General features: G+C 36.6%; 1 protein-coding gene across 6 annotated transcripts in view; it reads left to right on the forward strand.

Moving 5' to 3' along the window:
• The window catches only part of Foxp2 (forkhead box P2), a 328,925-nt gene that overhangs the window by 268,192 nt on the left and 43,485 nt on the right, over nucleotides 1–17,248 (forward strand). For 4 of the 6 annotated variants that reach the window (XM_051175704.1, XM_051175706.1, XM_051175702.1 and 1 more), the window contains exons 4-7: nucleotides 4,568–4,705; nucleotides 5,568–5,618; nucleotides 5,762–5,962; nucleotides 7,505–7,703. In XM_051175704.1, the coding sequence (XP_051031661.1) occupies nucleotides 4,568–4,705; nucleotides 5,568–5,618; nucleotides 5,762–5,962; nucleotides 7,505–7,703 (589 nt within the window). Of the gene's footprint in view, nucleotides 1–956; nucleotides 1,015–4,567; nucleotides 4,706–5,567; nucleotides 5,619–5,761; nucleotides 5,963–7,504; nucleotides 7,704–17,248 lie in introns of all 6 variants that reach the window. The other 2 variants (XM_051175707.1, XM_051175705.1) reach the window with 2 other exon arrangements.

Genomic DNA, 17,248 nt, shown 5'->3' on the forward strand with positions numbered 1-17,248 from the left:
TTCCATGTTTGGTATGTCACTGTAGGTTTTAGAGCTGCCAATAGAATAAGTGCAAGGTGAGAGAGAAAGAGAAATCTCCACAGATATGCGGACTGTTTACTTTCCTTCACTCTAAAGAGCTTGACTGATAACATCAGTATTTACTGGAACACCCACTGAGATATGCCCATCAGACTTTGTCTTGCCTCTTTGTCAGAAAGTGTCCACGGGCTCCTTTCTCATCTCTGCCACACATCTAAATACTAGTCAGTCTTTTGAATGTTTGTTCACATCAACTTTTATAGCTAGTAGAAAATATGTTGGTCAATTTAACACTAAGCAGCAAGGCTATGCCAATCCCTCTAGCATTATCCATAGGTGTGTGTGAACCCAGAACTTTTTATGTCTGATACTACTTTTTTTCTGAATATTGATGAATAGTGTAGTAGCAAGATTTTTTACATGCACTTAAGGAATCACTCTTCTTTTGTGTCAGTGAATTTCTAGGTAGCTCCTGTAGACAAAATACATAATTCTATAGTAACTGAACAGTCACAAGGATAATACAGAAAATATGCCACTTAAAATTAATCTAGAAATGGAGACATTTTGAAAATTATATATATATATTTCACATAAGGATACTAAGCAGTCCAAATATATGATAGTCACAGTTATTTTGGTTGCTTAGTTTGGTTGGTTGGTTTACTTTGCGTGTGTGTGTGTGTGTGTGTGTGTGTGTGTGTGTGTATGTGTGTGTGTGTGTACATACATACATACATACATATATACATACATATATATGGATTTAAGTGATAGTATCAGCTTTCATTAGATACTAGAAATCTTTCACACATGTTTTCTTACCTCTGTTATGAACTTTGTGATGTGTTTTATTATATATTTAGGTAAATAAAAAGTTCAATTAGTTGTGTGCTAGTTTACTTATCTTTCTAATATGTTTCTATCTGTTTTAGATGGTAGTTTTTCAGAGAGGGCCAGAGTCTGATTAAAATGTGAACGCATCATGTACATGTGAGTTATGCTTGTATAACTTCAGCATGGCCTTGGTCTGGCAGATACACTTGTGTCATAGATCTATAAGGTACTGACAAATCATCAGAGGCTTAAAAATAAGATTAAATTTGTCTGCATAGTGAGAGGACTAACTAATAAGCTTTGGAATTGTAGAGACAGAAGAAAGTGAACTTTGGCCAAATAATAAGTCAGTCACAATAGCAAGGAACTACCAAGCCCTATGCTATGTAGCAGCTGGAACCTGTGAGCTTTGGAACACTGTGTCAGACCTCTGTTTGTAGAATTGCCCTAGACGGTTCACTTGTGAGTGTTACACACACAGAGCACTTTTACTTGAAAACATAGACATGTGAGTGAAAGGAGATAACTGATTACTGAACAGTAACAAGGGCTTTCCAGGAAAAAAGACAATCAGCGTTTCGATAAATGGTCACCTTCATGGGAAGTGCATACTTATACAAAAATAGCTGTGAGTAGACATGAGTGTTCCATACCAATATTCCCCTCTTCTTCTTCCCTGTCTTTCTGTTGTCTTCCATCTAATCTATCTATACTGGCACTCCTGAAATGAAACTTTACCATGTCTTTCACTGCCCCTGAGTTGCTAATTTCCCTACTTCAAGAAGAGACTATAAGGTTAATGAGTATGACACATTTTTTTGTAGCTTGACTCTTTCCAATATGTGTGTGTGTGTTTCATTCTATTTCTTTATTAAAAAGAATAAGTAAAGCCAGGTAGTGGTGGCACATGACTTTAATCCCAGGACCCGGAGGCAGAGACAGTCTGAAATCTGTAAGTTTAAGGCCAGCCTGGTCTACAAAGCGAGTTCCAGGAGAAGCTGTAAAGCTTCAAAGAGAAATCCTGTGTTGGAAACCAAAAAAAAAAAAAAAAAAAGAAAGAAAAAAAAACCCAAAAATGAACAAGTAACTAAATTGACAGGTTTTTTTGTTTTTTTTTTTTGTTTTTGTTGTTGTTGTTGTTTGTTTGTTTTTAACCTTTTAAATAGCCAAGCACTCAGAAACACAGTGCAATTAGTTACGCTTGTTTATAAAGACAGGTAGACTGGTTCTGGTTAAAGTTTGGAGCACCAGATCATCCTTTCTTGGCCTCCAAATGGATGACTTTACAACACTCATTCAGGCTGCTACTTAACTATGATGAAATGATCCACATGTATGCCCACATAGATTTTCAATTCAGAAATAGTTTTAAAAGTCAATAATTACTTTCCCCCCTTTTTTTCTCTCATTGTATAAAATTAAATCAAATGCTTCTGTATTTCCATACTATAGTGGAAAAAATTGGGAGATATGGCTATCTTTTTAGTGTTACAAACATATTTTTGCTCGTTTTGTTTGAGGTAGAGGAAATTCAATCTGGAATTCTTTTCTTTCCCTTTATTTCCACTTATGACCAGTTTTTCATTAAATATTTCTCATTTTTTTAAATTTTCAAGTGTTAGAAATGTTTGAACCACATTAAAAATTACCATTAGAGTACCTTGTGAACTGTGCCTATCAATCGTCTCTATTTTTCCAAGACACAGTGTCCCATAAATATGTTCTAAAGCAGTTCTTTATATAAATACTAGGTTTTCTTTACAGTAAAAGTAGATTGTTGTTGTTGCTGCTCGTTTGTCAACATTTTCTCAAAGGTCGCAGGATTGGCCAGTTGACGCGTTGTTTGATGGCGTGCTGATTGGGGCAGAGCAAGGACTTGATATTGGCGAAGACACTGTCACTGCACTGAGCATGCACCTCTGAGGCCCCTCTGTTGTCCTCCTGCTCCTGTCTCTCCAGAAATGCCTTATTTCTCCGGAACATTCTCCCCAATGCCGTTCCTTATAATCTATTTTCTTCCCTTCTTTCCCTGGCTCTTTTCCTCTGTCTTCTATATTCCCCCTTACCACCTTCATCCTCTGAAAATTTTAAAAGGAAGGAAGTGAGGAGAAAGTTCACACAAAAGGTTCTCTAATATCCACTTGTGAGTGAGTACATACACCTCTGAATAATACCCCATTGTGTGAATGTACCACATTTTTCTTCATTCATTCTTGGGGTAAGGGGCATCTAGGTTGTTCCCCAAGAGTGGTATTGCTGGGTCCTGGGGCAGAGAAGATCCACAAATGTACTGGCCTGAACTCCTGGAGTCCAGGCAGAGAGAAGGATAAGGGATTATATGAGCAAAGTGGTCAAGGTCTTGATGGGGAAACCCACAAAGACAGCTGACCCAAGAGCTGACTCTGGACTGACAGTTGGGAAACCTGCCTAGGACCCAAAGAGGCCCTCTGAATGTGGGTGACAATTATGTGGCTTGAACAGCCTGTGAGACCACTGTCAGTGGGACCAGGATCTATCCCTAGTGCATGAACTGAATTTTGGAGCCCGTTCTCTATGAAGGGATACCTTGCTCAGCCTAGATACAGGGGAGTAGGGCTTGGTCCTTTCTCAACTTGACAGCCCAGACTTTGTTGACTCCTCATGGGAGGCTTTACCCTTACTAAGGAGTAGATGGGCAGTTCAGTGGAGCGAAAGTGGAGGGAGTGAGAGGAGGGGAAGGAAGAGTAACTGTGGTTGGTAGGTAAAATGAGAAAAAGACTTTTAAATGCATACAAAATTGCAAAAATGTGTTTGTTTTGTTATAAGTGTAATGGAATGAGGAATCGTTTAGTAACCTTTAGATTTTTGTACTTTCTAGTATAACTTTAGCTTCTTGTAATAAAAAAAAATATCATTTAAAGAAGAAACTAGACTGTTAGTTTTATTATTCTGTCTTTTAGTGAACTAGTCTCCTCAGATATTTTCATCTATATTCATACATATCTAGAAAAACTCGTATGTCATTTACTACATGCTCTTATATAGTCATATCTATTGCTGTGTGGATTTTGTATCCTTTTAATTTACACCTATTTAGTGTGTGTGGGGGGGCAACACATGTAGAGGTCAGAGGACAACTTGTGGGAGTTTTTTCCCATTATTTGGGTTCTGCACAAACTCTAGTAGTTGGTCTTGGAAACTAGCAACTTTATGTACTCAGCAATTTTACTCAGTATATGTATTTTTAAGTAGTATAAATATGTGTAGAATTTTGAATGGTGATTATATTAAATAAGTATATTCTATATGTATGCTTTGTAGAACTATAAATATCAGTTATTTGTATGCATATTTTAATTGTTTAACTTTTTATTTTATAATGGTATGCTTAAAATATTTCAAAAAGCTTTCAGTTACAGCAATGAGACACTGAAGAGGTGCTCAGTGAGTGATGAGCTTCTGAGAATATGGCTATGAAATTATTTATTTTCTACTGTATTATCCAGAGGTCCAGCTCCTTTGCGCAAGTACATTTGAAACACCAAACTTGAAGTGGGAACCTAGTGAAATCTGCCGCCTCTTGAAAACTGTTTTCAAAATAATGCCAAGTTATACAACGGAAAATGCATACTATTTTGGTCATTGGTGCTAATGAACTTTAAGAAAACAATGTGCAAAGCTCAGCAAGCACTGGATTATGACAGGCCTTTCTCTCTCTCTCTCCATGAAGGTGCCCGTGTCAGTGGCCATGATGACGCCCCAGGTGATCACCCCTCAGCAGATGCAGCAGATTCTTCAGCAGCAGGTCCTGTCTCCTCAGCAGCTCCAAGCCCTCCTCCAGCAACAGCAGGCAGTGATGTTGCAGCAGGTAATGTATGTTACCTGCTCTGGCCGTGTTCTCCAGGGTCCACACTCTGCTGGCAGTGCAGGAGGGCTTATTAATAGTGTGGCCTCCACTTGCAGAAGCATCTTAGCAGTGTGTTAGAACAGACGTGTCACACGAATTGCAGAGCTATAGAAGAACATTTAAGTCACTCATTCCCTTTGAATGTATTCAGGTAGAGAACTAGAGCAGAGAGAGGATGAAGTTGAAGAAAGAAGAAAGAGCATTTGATTATTCAGGTTGTTAGGCAGGTTTACAATTTGCCAAGAAGTATACCGAAAGGCCATGGAATTGTTGTTTTTTTTTAAATCCCCAAGACTGTAGTCCCCCCTCAAGTTTCAATGAAGAGGAAAAAGGCCACTTTGCAGAGAGCACATGCCAAAAGCAGCCCCCCAAGCTTTCTTTTCCAAGGTATAATCATCACTTAGGAAAAGAGGAATCTGCTTATTAGAATAAAATTAGACAGATAAAGAGCAAGGTCTTGATGTCTTTGTGAAAATACAATGAACCTACTGTGCAGCTTATTGAAGGCTTGACTATCTATTAATGGATTCAGAATGCTATACTTGATTTCCATGATGAAAATAATGTGTTGTGCCAGAGGTCTTAGTTACTTTGCTATCACTTCTGATTGTGCCTACAAGTTACAAAGATTTCTAGCATGACATTGTGTTAAACCTCTGATAGATTAAACCGTTTCCTACTTTGGTGGCATTTATGCTTGATCCTTCTAAGGAGAGGAGCACAGCCTGTTCTTAGGTGGTCATAGGACTTCAGATGTAGTCATTTAGAGTATTCGTTTGGTTCTGGCCTTTAGAATACAGATTTTCTATACCCTTTTGTTTAGGATTGTTTGGATTCTGGATTGGAAATTTTCAGAGCTGCCTTGGGAAAAAAAGTATGTAGAGCTGTCTCTTTAAATCCAATGCAATTTGGGGGGGTTGGGGTGGGGTGAATCTTAATGGCTACTCTACCATGTGTCAGGCTAGAAGAGTTTAGGACATTTATAATACATGCAACTTTTGCCTTTATTTATTAAAGTCAAAATGGTTTATTCAGCAACAACTACAAGAGTTTTACAAGAAACAGCAAGAGCAGTTACATCTTCAGCTTTTGCAGCAGCAGCAGCAGCAGCAACAGCAGCAGCAGCAGCAGCAACAGCAACAACAGCAGCAACAGCAGCAGCAACAGCAGCAGCAGCAGCAACAGCAGCAGCAGCATCCTGGAAAGCAAGCGAAAGAGGTAGGATCTAGTCATCTCATTGATATCTAAGAGCACAGGGTTGAGGAGGTGCTTCGAGAGGCGAGGACCGTCTCAGATCTTCCTATAACAAGGCTCTTGCTGTCAAAGATGCAGTCTATTTTTACTGAGCTTAATAACAGTGACATGAGACTCTCGCGCTCTCCTTTTTTGTAGCATGGGACTTGAGAGTCACAATCCATTGCTGGCTGTCTTCTAATGTTCACTAATGAATCACAGTGTACAAAGAGCAAGCTGTGTGGTAGACAAAGTACTGATTATCTTGTATTCACTGAGCATCCAAGTTGGTCAGGGAACCTTATTTTTCTCAGTAGTACAGCTCAGAAAACATGCATGCAAATTTAGCCCATTGTTGGGGGCAGGGAGACCAAGAGAAAAACTGGTTGAGCACAGATTTCAAAGTCACAGGCCCCTGATTAATGAACTGCTAGGGTAGGTTTGGAGTGGCGAGTAGAAAGTTACCGTTTGATATGCTCATAAATCAAACTGACAAGCTGGCTTCTCAGGCCTAGCTTGCACTTGTCAGCAAACTGCATCAAATATAAACATAATACAAACAAAACATGTTGAAGTAGTTAAATTGATCAGCAGGTATCAGGGCTGTTGTCTTCAAGCTGCCCATTATGCAAACGTACAGGAAACAGTTTTGACCTCCTGAGGTTTTGTTTCTGTTTGGATTTGTGAATAGGATTTCAGACAGCCATCAACTACAGAATAGAAATTGCTCCCTTATTTCTCAGAGGCTTTGGGCAATCCACACGACTTGCTCCATTATGCAGTCTGTTTTCCAGTGAGCGCATCAGAAGTTTCTCTTTTCCCCAAACTAAAAAGGAAAGGTCTTGCACACAGCTTGTCTTCCTCTGAAGTGTGACTGCCATCTCCTACCCTCCCGAGTCCAAAGAACTCTCTGGTTTGTCTTGTAATGGCTCACAAAACTGGAAGTTAGACTTTTCTTTATAATAAGGGCTCCTCTTTTTTATTTATTTATTTATCTATGTATCTATGTATTTATTTATTTATTTGCCTTGCACATAATTCCTCCTTTATATATTTAAAAAAGGGAAATGGAGAGAGCTGACATGTTTGTCCTGTAGCTCCATCCAAATTTACTAATAGATCACTAGAGACCCCATCTGTGGACCTCCACATACAAACGTAGTCAGGGAAAATTGTGAGTGTTGTGAGAGTTGATCATTTCCCTAAAGTCATTTCTTTTGTCTAAGTAAACTTCTAATCATCTGTGATGAACTGGTTTCTAAATATCTGAACCTTTTTACATTCTGCCTCTAAACTTGCTCAGGTCCATTAGTGCAAGCTCCTTGGTTTCCTTGATGCTCTTTACCTTCCAAGAAGCACATAGCTGAATACCTAGAAGCTCTTTACATTCGGCTTCTGGACTTTGACCCTGGGATGATCAAGATCACAACTGAGCAAGGAAAGGAGCAAGCCTTTCTGTGAATGAGAGCAGTTTGTGTGTGCCTTGTTCTCTGCTGTTGACAGGATCCGGTTTTCTCATACCCACAGCAGCAGCAACAGCAGCAACAGCAGCAGCAGCAGCAGCAACAGCAGCAGCAGTTGGCCGCCCAGCAGCTTGTCTTCCAGCAGCAGCTTCTCCAAATGCAGCAACTGCAGCAGCAGCAACATCTGCTCAGCCTTCAGCGCCAGGGCCTCATCTCCATCCCACCAGGCCAAGCAGCCCTTCCTGTCCAGTCGCTGCCTCAAGGTATTGAGGACATGCTGCCAATAGCTGCCTTTCTGATCTTGTGCTTTCTACCAGTTCAGGGTCTTGTAGATATGCCTTATACCCTGAGGTATTTTGGTTTATGTCCTTCAAGTTGATAAGTGAAGCATGACTGCTAGGATGGTCAAGAATAATGCATAAGGAAATACAATTCAAGCAATGTTGAATACACAGGAAGACCTGCATGGAAATGGATGGTTTTGAAAGGGTGGCATTACTCCATTTACCATGAGCTAATAATGAGTTTTGGTAGACAGCTGATGAAAACACAGGTTCCTAACCTTGGTACTGAAATCACAAATAGACAAGCCTATGTGTCTATAGAGCAATTGCAAGCTCTGTGGTGTGGGAAGGACAGTTTATGTCATGGGATTGCAGTAATAGCCTTCCCCCAAATTCCCTGTACAGAAAATGTAATCTAGAGTTTTACATGCTGTTGACCACATTCTAATCTTGTTTTCTTTATAAGCAACAACTGAGTGTACTCTAATGTAGTTATATATGTATATTATTCTCAACCTTGGGGAAAGAAGTTTAAGGAAGAAAGATGGCTAAAACTCCCAATTAAGATAAAAGTCAAGTGTCTTTATCTTGTTCTAATCTGCATTTGGATTTTGTTGTGGCAAAGTTCATTTATGCAAGTGAACTGTAATTCAAGTTCGCTGTATCTGTCAGAGAGGAGTTTATCTTCTACTAGTGTTTGCCACACATTTTACTGTCTCTGGAAAATACACCCAAGAAAAGCAAGAACAATTTAATATGAAGATAGAAAAGTGAAATCCAGTAGTTACATTACATATGACCACTATTTGATGGCCAATAAAACTAAAAATATTATAATGCACATTTTCTTTTATTCATCAAATTACTATTCCTTTGTTGTAGGTGATAGGTTGATTGATTGACAGGTATATAGATAGACAGATATTTATAAATCTAACATGACGGTGTCTACAGGGCCTATATTGTGAGGGACAACTATGATATAGTACTACAATGCTGGAAACCTAAAATCAGAGTAAAAAAAGTAAAGAAGCAGTTGTTGTATAGTATAAGCCCCAAGTCCCCAAGTCATCTCTCTTAGCTGCTCTTTACAACAACAGGTAAAATAATTTTAATACTTTCATTATCAGTTTTTCAGCTCACCTTGTACTGAGCTTTTGGTTTGTTGATTGATCGGCCATGCATAATAATCACATGAAAACCAAATGGGATTTCTGTACAATGATGGATGATGTTCTCATTATGTCTTCAAAAATATGGCATAATTTATTTATCTCCTTGATTTAATGCAACTTCCTCTGGCTACATTAAATTATAACTTCTGAAAGTGTAATAAAATGTGTATAAATATCAGAAATAACTTTATAATTTTGACAGAATAGATTTGTACAACTTTTACTCTAAAGTTATATATTTAATCATTTTAACATGAACTCCTAAATTTTAAGCATTTAAATCATAAAGAGTATTATAATACTGGCTATTAATATATAATAGGTACTAAATTAACATCTCTAAATATGTACATAGTTTGTATGCAGAGGGAGTGACAGCAGGTAACTGAGATCAAATAAAAATAATGAACTTATGAATCGATCTCAAGTATACTAATTATAAAGTTATTTAACATATGAGCAATATGTATCTAACTGAATAATTTCATTTAGCAGTGTTGTATAACGAACTGATGTCATGGCCACTTATTAGCAAGAAGAAATTGTTGAGGTACTCCCATTTTGACAGGATTTTAACATCAGATAAAATTTGCTTTCAGAACACAATATATTCATAGGGTGACTTTAACTTTATTCAAAAATTCATTTTTCTTACTTCTAGTATCTTTAAGTTAACTGTATTTTAAAAAACATTAAATAGAGAAAGAAATAATAAATTTTAAATTGTTCACCATCGGGAGTGGTATGATGAAATTTCACACCAAATTCTTTTACCCTACTGGGCTGTCAACCTCACCTTTGTCAAGCATATCTAGAGAGTGTCCACATCTATGCTATTCATCCTTCATTCACTTACCCCTCCTGAGTATCAGATGTGTTGCTGTGAGATCTTAGCACTTGCACTTTTACACTCTTATTTTAATCATTAATGACCCTAACACATAAGAGAAGTGATGCTGATGATTCAGATATGTCAAGGGGGAAGCTGTGAGTTGTCTCTGATCAGTAAGAAAGCTGAAACTTGTCCTGATAAGTTGTAAAAATCATATTGTAAAGTTGCCAGAATTACTATGAAAACAAATATTCTGTCTATGAAACTCTGATAGGTAACTTTCCTATTACAAAACTTGCCACAATAATGCATGCTAAGTGTTTAGTTAAGGTGAGAAATGCATCACATCATGTTTCAGGTTTCAGTGCTAGCCACAGTTTCAAACATGCACTGGGAGTCTTGAAATGTATTAATACTGCATATAGACAGAAAGGTATGGTGAAAGTTTTATTTCATTTCACTTGAAAATCTCTGTGAGTTCCAGGCCAGCCTGGTCTATAGAGCAAGTTCCAGGACAAGCTCCAAAACAATGCAAAGAAACCCTGTCTCAAAACCATCCTGAAGAAAAAAAAAAAGTAATAATGGCATTATGCTGAGATAGCAAGGTGCTCAAGACAAGATAGTAATTAACTCAATATTCAACTAAAATCAGATATTTGTCCTGTATACTTCACAACTCCTAGTATTCTACATCTTTTGCTTAATACACATCTATGTGATTTTCATGATCAAATGTAACCAAAGTTTAAATATACCAGCAATAGAAAAGGTATAAACAATATACACCATGCAGAATTATTATTCAAATACAAAAAGGATTTTTATTTGGAGATTAATATGCCAAAATTATTTCAATTACTTAAAGTTTAAATGTCCTTGTACTTGTTCCAGAGAAAACTTTGTCTTAATAGCCCAAACCTTTAATTCAAACACACATGAAGCAGACACAAGTTGATCTCTGCGAGTTCGAAGTCAGTCTAGAACAGTGAATTCTAGACCAGCACAACATTGAGTCTATTTCCAGAAATAAGAAGAAAAGAAGAGAAAAACAGCCTGGTGCATGCCTTTAATCCCAGCACTCAGGATGCTGAGGCAGGTAGATCTCTCTGAGTTCCAGATCAGCCTGGTTCTGGTATCTAAGAGCTAGTTCCAAGAGAGCCTTCAAAGTCACAGAGAAACCCTGTCTGGTAAAACCAAAAAAAAAAAAAAAAAAAAAAAAAAAAAAAAAAAAGAGAGAGAGAGAGAAAGAGAGAAAGAAACATTGAAAATTGCTTGCAATTATTTATTAATTCATAGAAAATATCTTTTAAATAATTAAATGCATAGAATATTACTGGTTATATTTAATTTAGAAAGCATAAGTAAAACATTGATATTCAGTTATATAGTATTTGAATTGTTACAGAATTGGTTAAAGAACTAGCATGTGTTACATTAAGATAGATTTATCTGGTTGGTTAGTAGACTATGATGATAAACAAGATCAAGTGAGAACCCAGCCTAAAGTGGATTTAATTCCATTTAATTCATAAGTTTTATAAATATTTTACTTGGCAAGGTTTGAATCTTTACTGCAAAACTCAAAAACAATTTCAGACTTCAAAAATATATGGCCTATAAACATGAGTGGCAAAATTATAGATTATTACTCTCTTTCTTGCTCTGTAAACATACATACACAGAGAGAGAAAGATAGAGAGAGAGAGAGAGAGAGAGAGAGAGAGAGAGAGAGAGAGAGAGAGAGAGAGAGAGAGCCTGTTTGTTTCCAGTAGTAGAGGTCTTTGTCTTGGGTCTTGATCTTAGGTAAGTACTGATATTTTACCTTTGGAAATTTGACATTTGTACAAAGTGGATAATTGATATATCTCTGATCACACAAACATATGCAGGATGAGTATTACACTAGTAGGTGTCTTAAATATACATAACACTCTATTTTGTTTGACTGAATCTAAGCAAACACATAGATCTCTGAAAAATGCTTCAGACATTTGATCTGTCTTCTGGGGGAGGAGATTGAGAGGTCAGGACTGGTGGAGAATGGATTCTTCTAGTACAGACTCCTCAGGGCAACATGGTTATTATGACAATGTACTTAATGGCACTTTTTCAAAATATAAATGTTAAGATCAAAATGTAGACTTACACTGTGTTCTAATGTTTTTATGTGTTACTATGTATGTATATGTACATGCTATATGTATGTGCATGTGAGTGTGTGCAAGTATGAAGGCATATGTGTTTGTGCACATGTGTATTCATGCACACGAAGGTCAAATGACTATTTCTAGTCTATTAATCTCTCTTCCATATACATAATACATACATACATACATACATACATATTCGAGACAAAGTCTCACTAAGCATACAGTTCATTGATTCTGCTAGGTTTGCTGGTCAATGAGTTTCAGGGATCCATGTAATTCTATTCAGACTTCCCTGTGCTGGGGTTACAAATAAGCAATGCACCATCATGCCCTGTTCTCCCCTCTCTCTCTCTCTCTCTCTCTCTCTCTCTCTCTCTCTCTCTCTCTCTCTCTCTCTGTGTGTGTGTGTGTGTGTGTGTGTTTATGTGTGTGTGTGTGTGTGTGTGTGAGGGAGAGAGAGAGAGAGAGAGAGAGCTGGCATGCATGGATATGCTATATGCCTCTTAATGGAGGTGATTACAATCCTATGCACACTCATGGGGTGGACATCAAGTACTATCATCCTCTGGACTATTCCCTTGAGCAGTGATTTTAACTGAACCTGGAGGTATGCTAGAGGTGTGCTAGTGAACGGTAAGCTTTAGCCATCCTCCTGCCTCTTCTTCCCATAGTGATGTGTTATAAACATGTGTAACCACACTGGGCTTTTGATGTTGGTTCTGGAGGTTTAAACTCTGGTTCTCATGCTTGCACAGAAAGAATGTATACCTTATCCACTGAGCCATCGCCCCAGCCTATAACTTGGCTTAAATGGGGAACCAAAACCCAAGTCCTCCTGCTCATGTCATGCACTTTATCAAAGAAGCCATATACTCAGCCCTTAAAATTTAGTTAATATTTAAAAGTTAATTCCTGACCATAGAAGAACGACAGGTAACAGTCATTTCTTTTAATGTAAACAAGTATAAGTTATGATATTTGTGAGGGCAACAACTGAAAATCGTGTGTTCACTCCCTGGTTGTAAAATGCTTGAATTATCCAATCGTCCTTATCTCCTAGAACAATTCTTGGCACCCTGCATTTGCTCCATAATTTAAGAAAGAAGGGGCAACGGATTAACACTGACTTGTTTTTCCTGCTATATAACAAGCTGCTCACTCAATGATTCGTCTTTGTGTTGACTTAAATCTTGATAAACATTTCCCTTTTTTTTTTTTTTTTTTTTTTTTTTTTTTTTTTTTTGATGACTGGTGGTGAATAGGAACCAAGTTAAAGCCATCATTTAAAAGTAGATCATTTCCTGACATTCTGTTGTCATGGACTTTTAAAGTTATACAGTTAATAGAAGTTTCTAGAACTTACATGTGTCTTTGACATAGGTTCTAAGAAACTGAATAATCATCACTCAAGACAAAATTAGATTACTATTCTTTAATGTTCAAATCATCTGTTCCCAAGAATATGTTTGCCAGGATACTAATGTTCTAGCTGAATTGAAAAATATCTTGCAATTTAAGAAAGCAGACAGAACATAAGAACATTTAGACAGAGTTGTCAGGGAAGAAGTATTAAGGTGTAGTCATATGAACCAGGTACATTGTACCATGTCTACAGTCACTTAACTAAATTATGTCTTAATGTCCATAAATGGAGAGCCAGTGCCTCAACCCACCATTATTATTTCTAACCATTCTAAAATCTAGTAAATATGGCTTGAGGTACTTTGTATTAATTTTCTGTAGATGTTCTTAGAGCCATGAATGCATAGAACTGTATGAAATTATGGCATCTGTAATAGCTCACAAGGAAAGCTAAAGGAGGCATGCTTTAGCAGAAGAATGTTCTACAACAAGGAACTCAGTTTAGAATATCTGTGTTTTGGAACATAGGCTACATATAAGTGTAGGACTTAAAACTTAACCAAGTATAACTTAATACAATTGTAGAATAAGTTTATCATTTTTCTCAAATGTTTTGGGAAAACATTGAGATAAAAAAAAAAATGAGTTCGGTTTTCTTTGTTTCTTGACATTCCAGAATTATTTCACTTAGGTCACGAATGTCACATAACATATCTATAAAAAAGCAGGACTGGAGGACTGTGAAACAACAGAGTACTACTAGCTAACAGAACTTTATGTTACATTTGGAAAAGAAACCTTAAGACTTACAAACTCATAAAATATTGTCAACTGTACAAACTGACCAGCTAGTGATTTAATAATTATGCATTGTTTTGTGTCCATCAAGAAGAGTTTAAAGAATCATTAAATGGAAAATTTTGTCCCCAAAGCAAAATAATAGTTTCTCCTTTGAATTTAACCTAAGGGTGATTTGAATTCTGGAATCACTGTGAAACTTAAATCTGAATCCGTCTCCACAACTGTGGTTCACAGCTGTGATGTGTGGTTAGTGCATGGAATGTCTTTTTTAATAGTCTGAGAATATTGTAGTATGCCAGTGTAAAGGGTAACCACTGTGCCATTTCTCTCTAATAATTGAAAAAAACTATGTTTTGTCTATTTAATTCACAAGTGCTGCTTAAATGGTAAGGAGGTTAATCATAAAACTTTTGTAGGTGATACTAAGTGCTTAGCACTTGCCATCTTTTTATTACATGAAAATATCAGTAATTTCTATATAAATGACGAGTGCCATGAAAATCATTCAAATACTAATGAATACTATAAACTAAATATAAATAACAAATTAACTACTGTACTCTCTCAAAGTATAGTAAGTATGTACATATTCTGATTGTCAGTAGTGACTCAATGTACATTAGAAATCAGGAGTACCATCGGTAACTCTTTAGACAATGATCTTACAGGTAGCAATGCTTGTACATAAGATACTTTTTAAATCAACCAAACTTCAGTGTGGCCATCAACGGGTCTTCAAGAACCATATTACTCCATTGCAAACAAATACATCAACTGTCTTTACTGAGCACATAGCAGGTACTGTTTAAGGGGGTGGAACATGACAGTAAAGAAAAACCTGATCTTGTTTGTCAAACAAACTTCAGTAGAATGACAGGATGGTAATGAAATAGCATAAGCAAGAGGAAGATAGAGTGGGAGATACAGAAAAAAAAAGTGGCATACTTCCATGGACAGACCAGTCTTTGCATAATTTCAGAAGCTAAATTAATATCGTTGAGTAAAAGTAATCCAGTAGTAAGGAATGGTGGAAGACAAGGGATAGGAGGACGTTGGTTACTACTTTGGCCAAAGACTATCAGAAGGGTCATTTTCCAAGCCATCTAAGTGAAGGGAAAGAGAAAACCTTGAAGATATTCTCAATGAGAGTATTTGTGGCTCAGGGAATAGCCAGATCAGAGGACAGAACATGAATGAATGTTTGAAACATTGCAAAAAGCAGCAGATGTCGTCAGTGTAAAGAAATATGGAGAAGGTGACAGCTGGGGTCAGGCAAGAGGAAGTAGATGCAGTATTGATAGCCACAGTAAGGGTCAGGTTTTTGTTGAGTTGGTTGGTTGGTTTATTTCTTTGCTTATTTTCACTTTGTATGTAATCATTCAAAAAGATTCCTGCAGGCTTTGTCTGAGAATGGACATGACTTAATTTACATTGAAGAAGATCATTTGGGGCTTCTCTATGAAGAACACATTTGTATAATTCAAGTCCAATGAAAGTGAGAGAAGACCATGAAGATCTCGTGTCACTCTAGGCTATAGGCTGGAGATAGGACAGGGAAGCAGCAGTATGGCATCCAGCAGATATGTAGATGCTAAAAAGGAAGGAGCTTCCCATCTACTCTTAGGACATCTAACACATTAAGATAGGTCATAAAAAAGATAAGATCAAAAAAGTTTCATGATTCTGAGTTAATGATTCCTTTAAAACAACAATATATATATATGTTTCCTATGCAACAACAACAACAAAAAAGACATATATACCATTAGAAAACCACCTTAAAAAAACAGGAAAAAAATGAAGTTATTCCAAAATAGGTTTAGAAAGCTAGATTATCCTGTTGTTCCTATTATTTAAAAGTGTGCCTTAAAATATTAAGGATCCAGAATTACCAAAAAGATAACTTTGGATAAAATAACAATATCTCAACTTGTAATATGCAAAGCAGGTTAGTGTTACCACTGTGAAGTATGATTTGGCAAGAAGTTACAACTGGGCCAGTAAGAATTTTGGCTACTGGCTATTTACCTCTATCTCTTCATGCACACAGCTAAAGAAAAGAGTGCTCACTCTCATCCCTGGATCTCTAATATCTTACTCTACTCGCCATACATCCTTTGTCCTTTACTCCAGCTTCTGGTGTAGATATATGTTAATAGAGAATTGATTTGTTTTTCTATGAAACTCTACATGATATTAGAGGTAGAATCACACAGTATTATGGAGGACAATGTTTGAACTGAAGTGAGCCTTGTACTCACCTGTAAGTTATGAGTCCTGACATACAGTGAAGTTTATTGTATTCAGGAGTTTAAAACATTTGGCAAAAGCTTCAGAGTATATTATGTGTTCAATAAATGACAGTAATTGAAATTGTAGCTTCACTTCTTGCAATAAACATTTAGTTACTTAATATTTTCCTAATATAGTATTTTAATAGCAAACTTATTTAAGTCAGTCTGCCATAGATGTATTTATAATCTCTTTTATTGAAATTATTTTTCATATACTATATTCTAGTTATGGTTTCCTCTCTCTATTCCAACTCCCCCAAGTTTTTCTGTTTCCCACCATTCCCATCCAGATCCACAACCTTTCTGTCCTTGGTTAAAAAGCAAGTAAGCATCTAAGGATTAATAATAAAACAAACCAAAATAAAATAAGATAAAAAATGCAATGGTACAAAATGAACAAACAGAAGATAAAGAGCCAAAGAAAATCTACAAGAAATGCACATAGTTGCATACACACACACACACACACACACACACAAACACACACACGCTATCCTGACACAACATTATGAGAAAAAAAACAAAACAAAACAATAAGTCCATTGATTTCGTTTTAAAAAATAAAAGCATCTACTTCATGTCCTGGGGTCTACCCTTAAAAGTGGTTTGTTTCCCTTGTGAAAGTACCTTGGGCAGACCTAATTTTGCATTGCAAGCAGTTATCAATTGAGATAACACTTGGGTTAGGGATGTAATTTAAATCACAACTTTAATATTTTTAAACCCTGTGATCACAGACAGTGCATGTAAGCACTTTTTTGTAAAGAATAATCATTTATGATATTTCAAAATATTTCTTCTAGATAATAGTCAAAATCTAAAGCCCATGCCAAGCCTTTATATTGCCATTGTTGTTTATGAGGTAAACATAAATAATGTGATCCAGGAAATTGTTTAAAGTGAGAAGTTG

The sequence above is a fragment of the Phodopus roborovskii genome, unplaced genomic scaffold, assembly GCF_943737965.1.
Source record: "Phodopus roborovskii unplaced genomic scaffold, PHOROB, whole genome shotgun sequence".
In the NCBI taxonomy this organism is placed as follows: domain Eukaryota; kingdom Metazoa; phylum Chordata; class Mammalia; order Rodentia; family Cricetidae; genus Phodopus; species Phodopus roborovskii.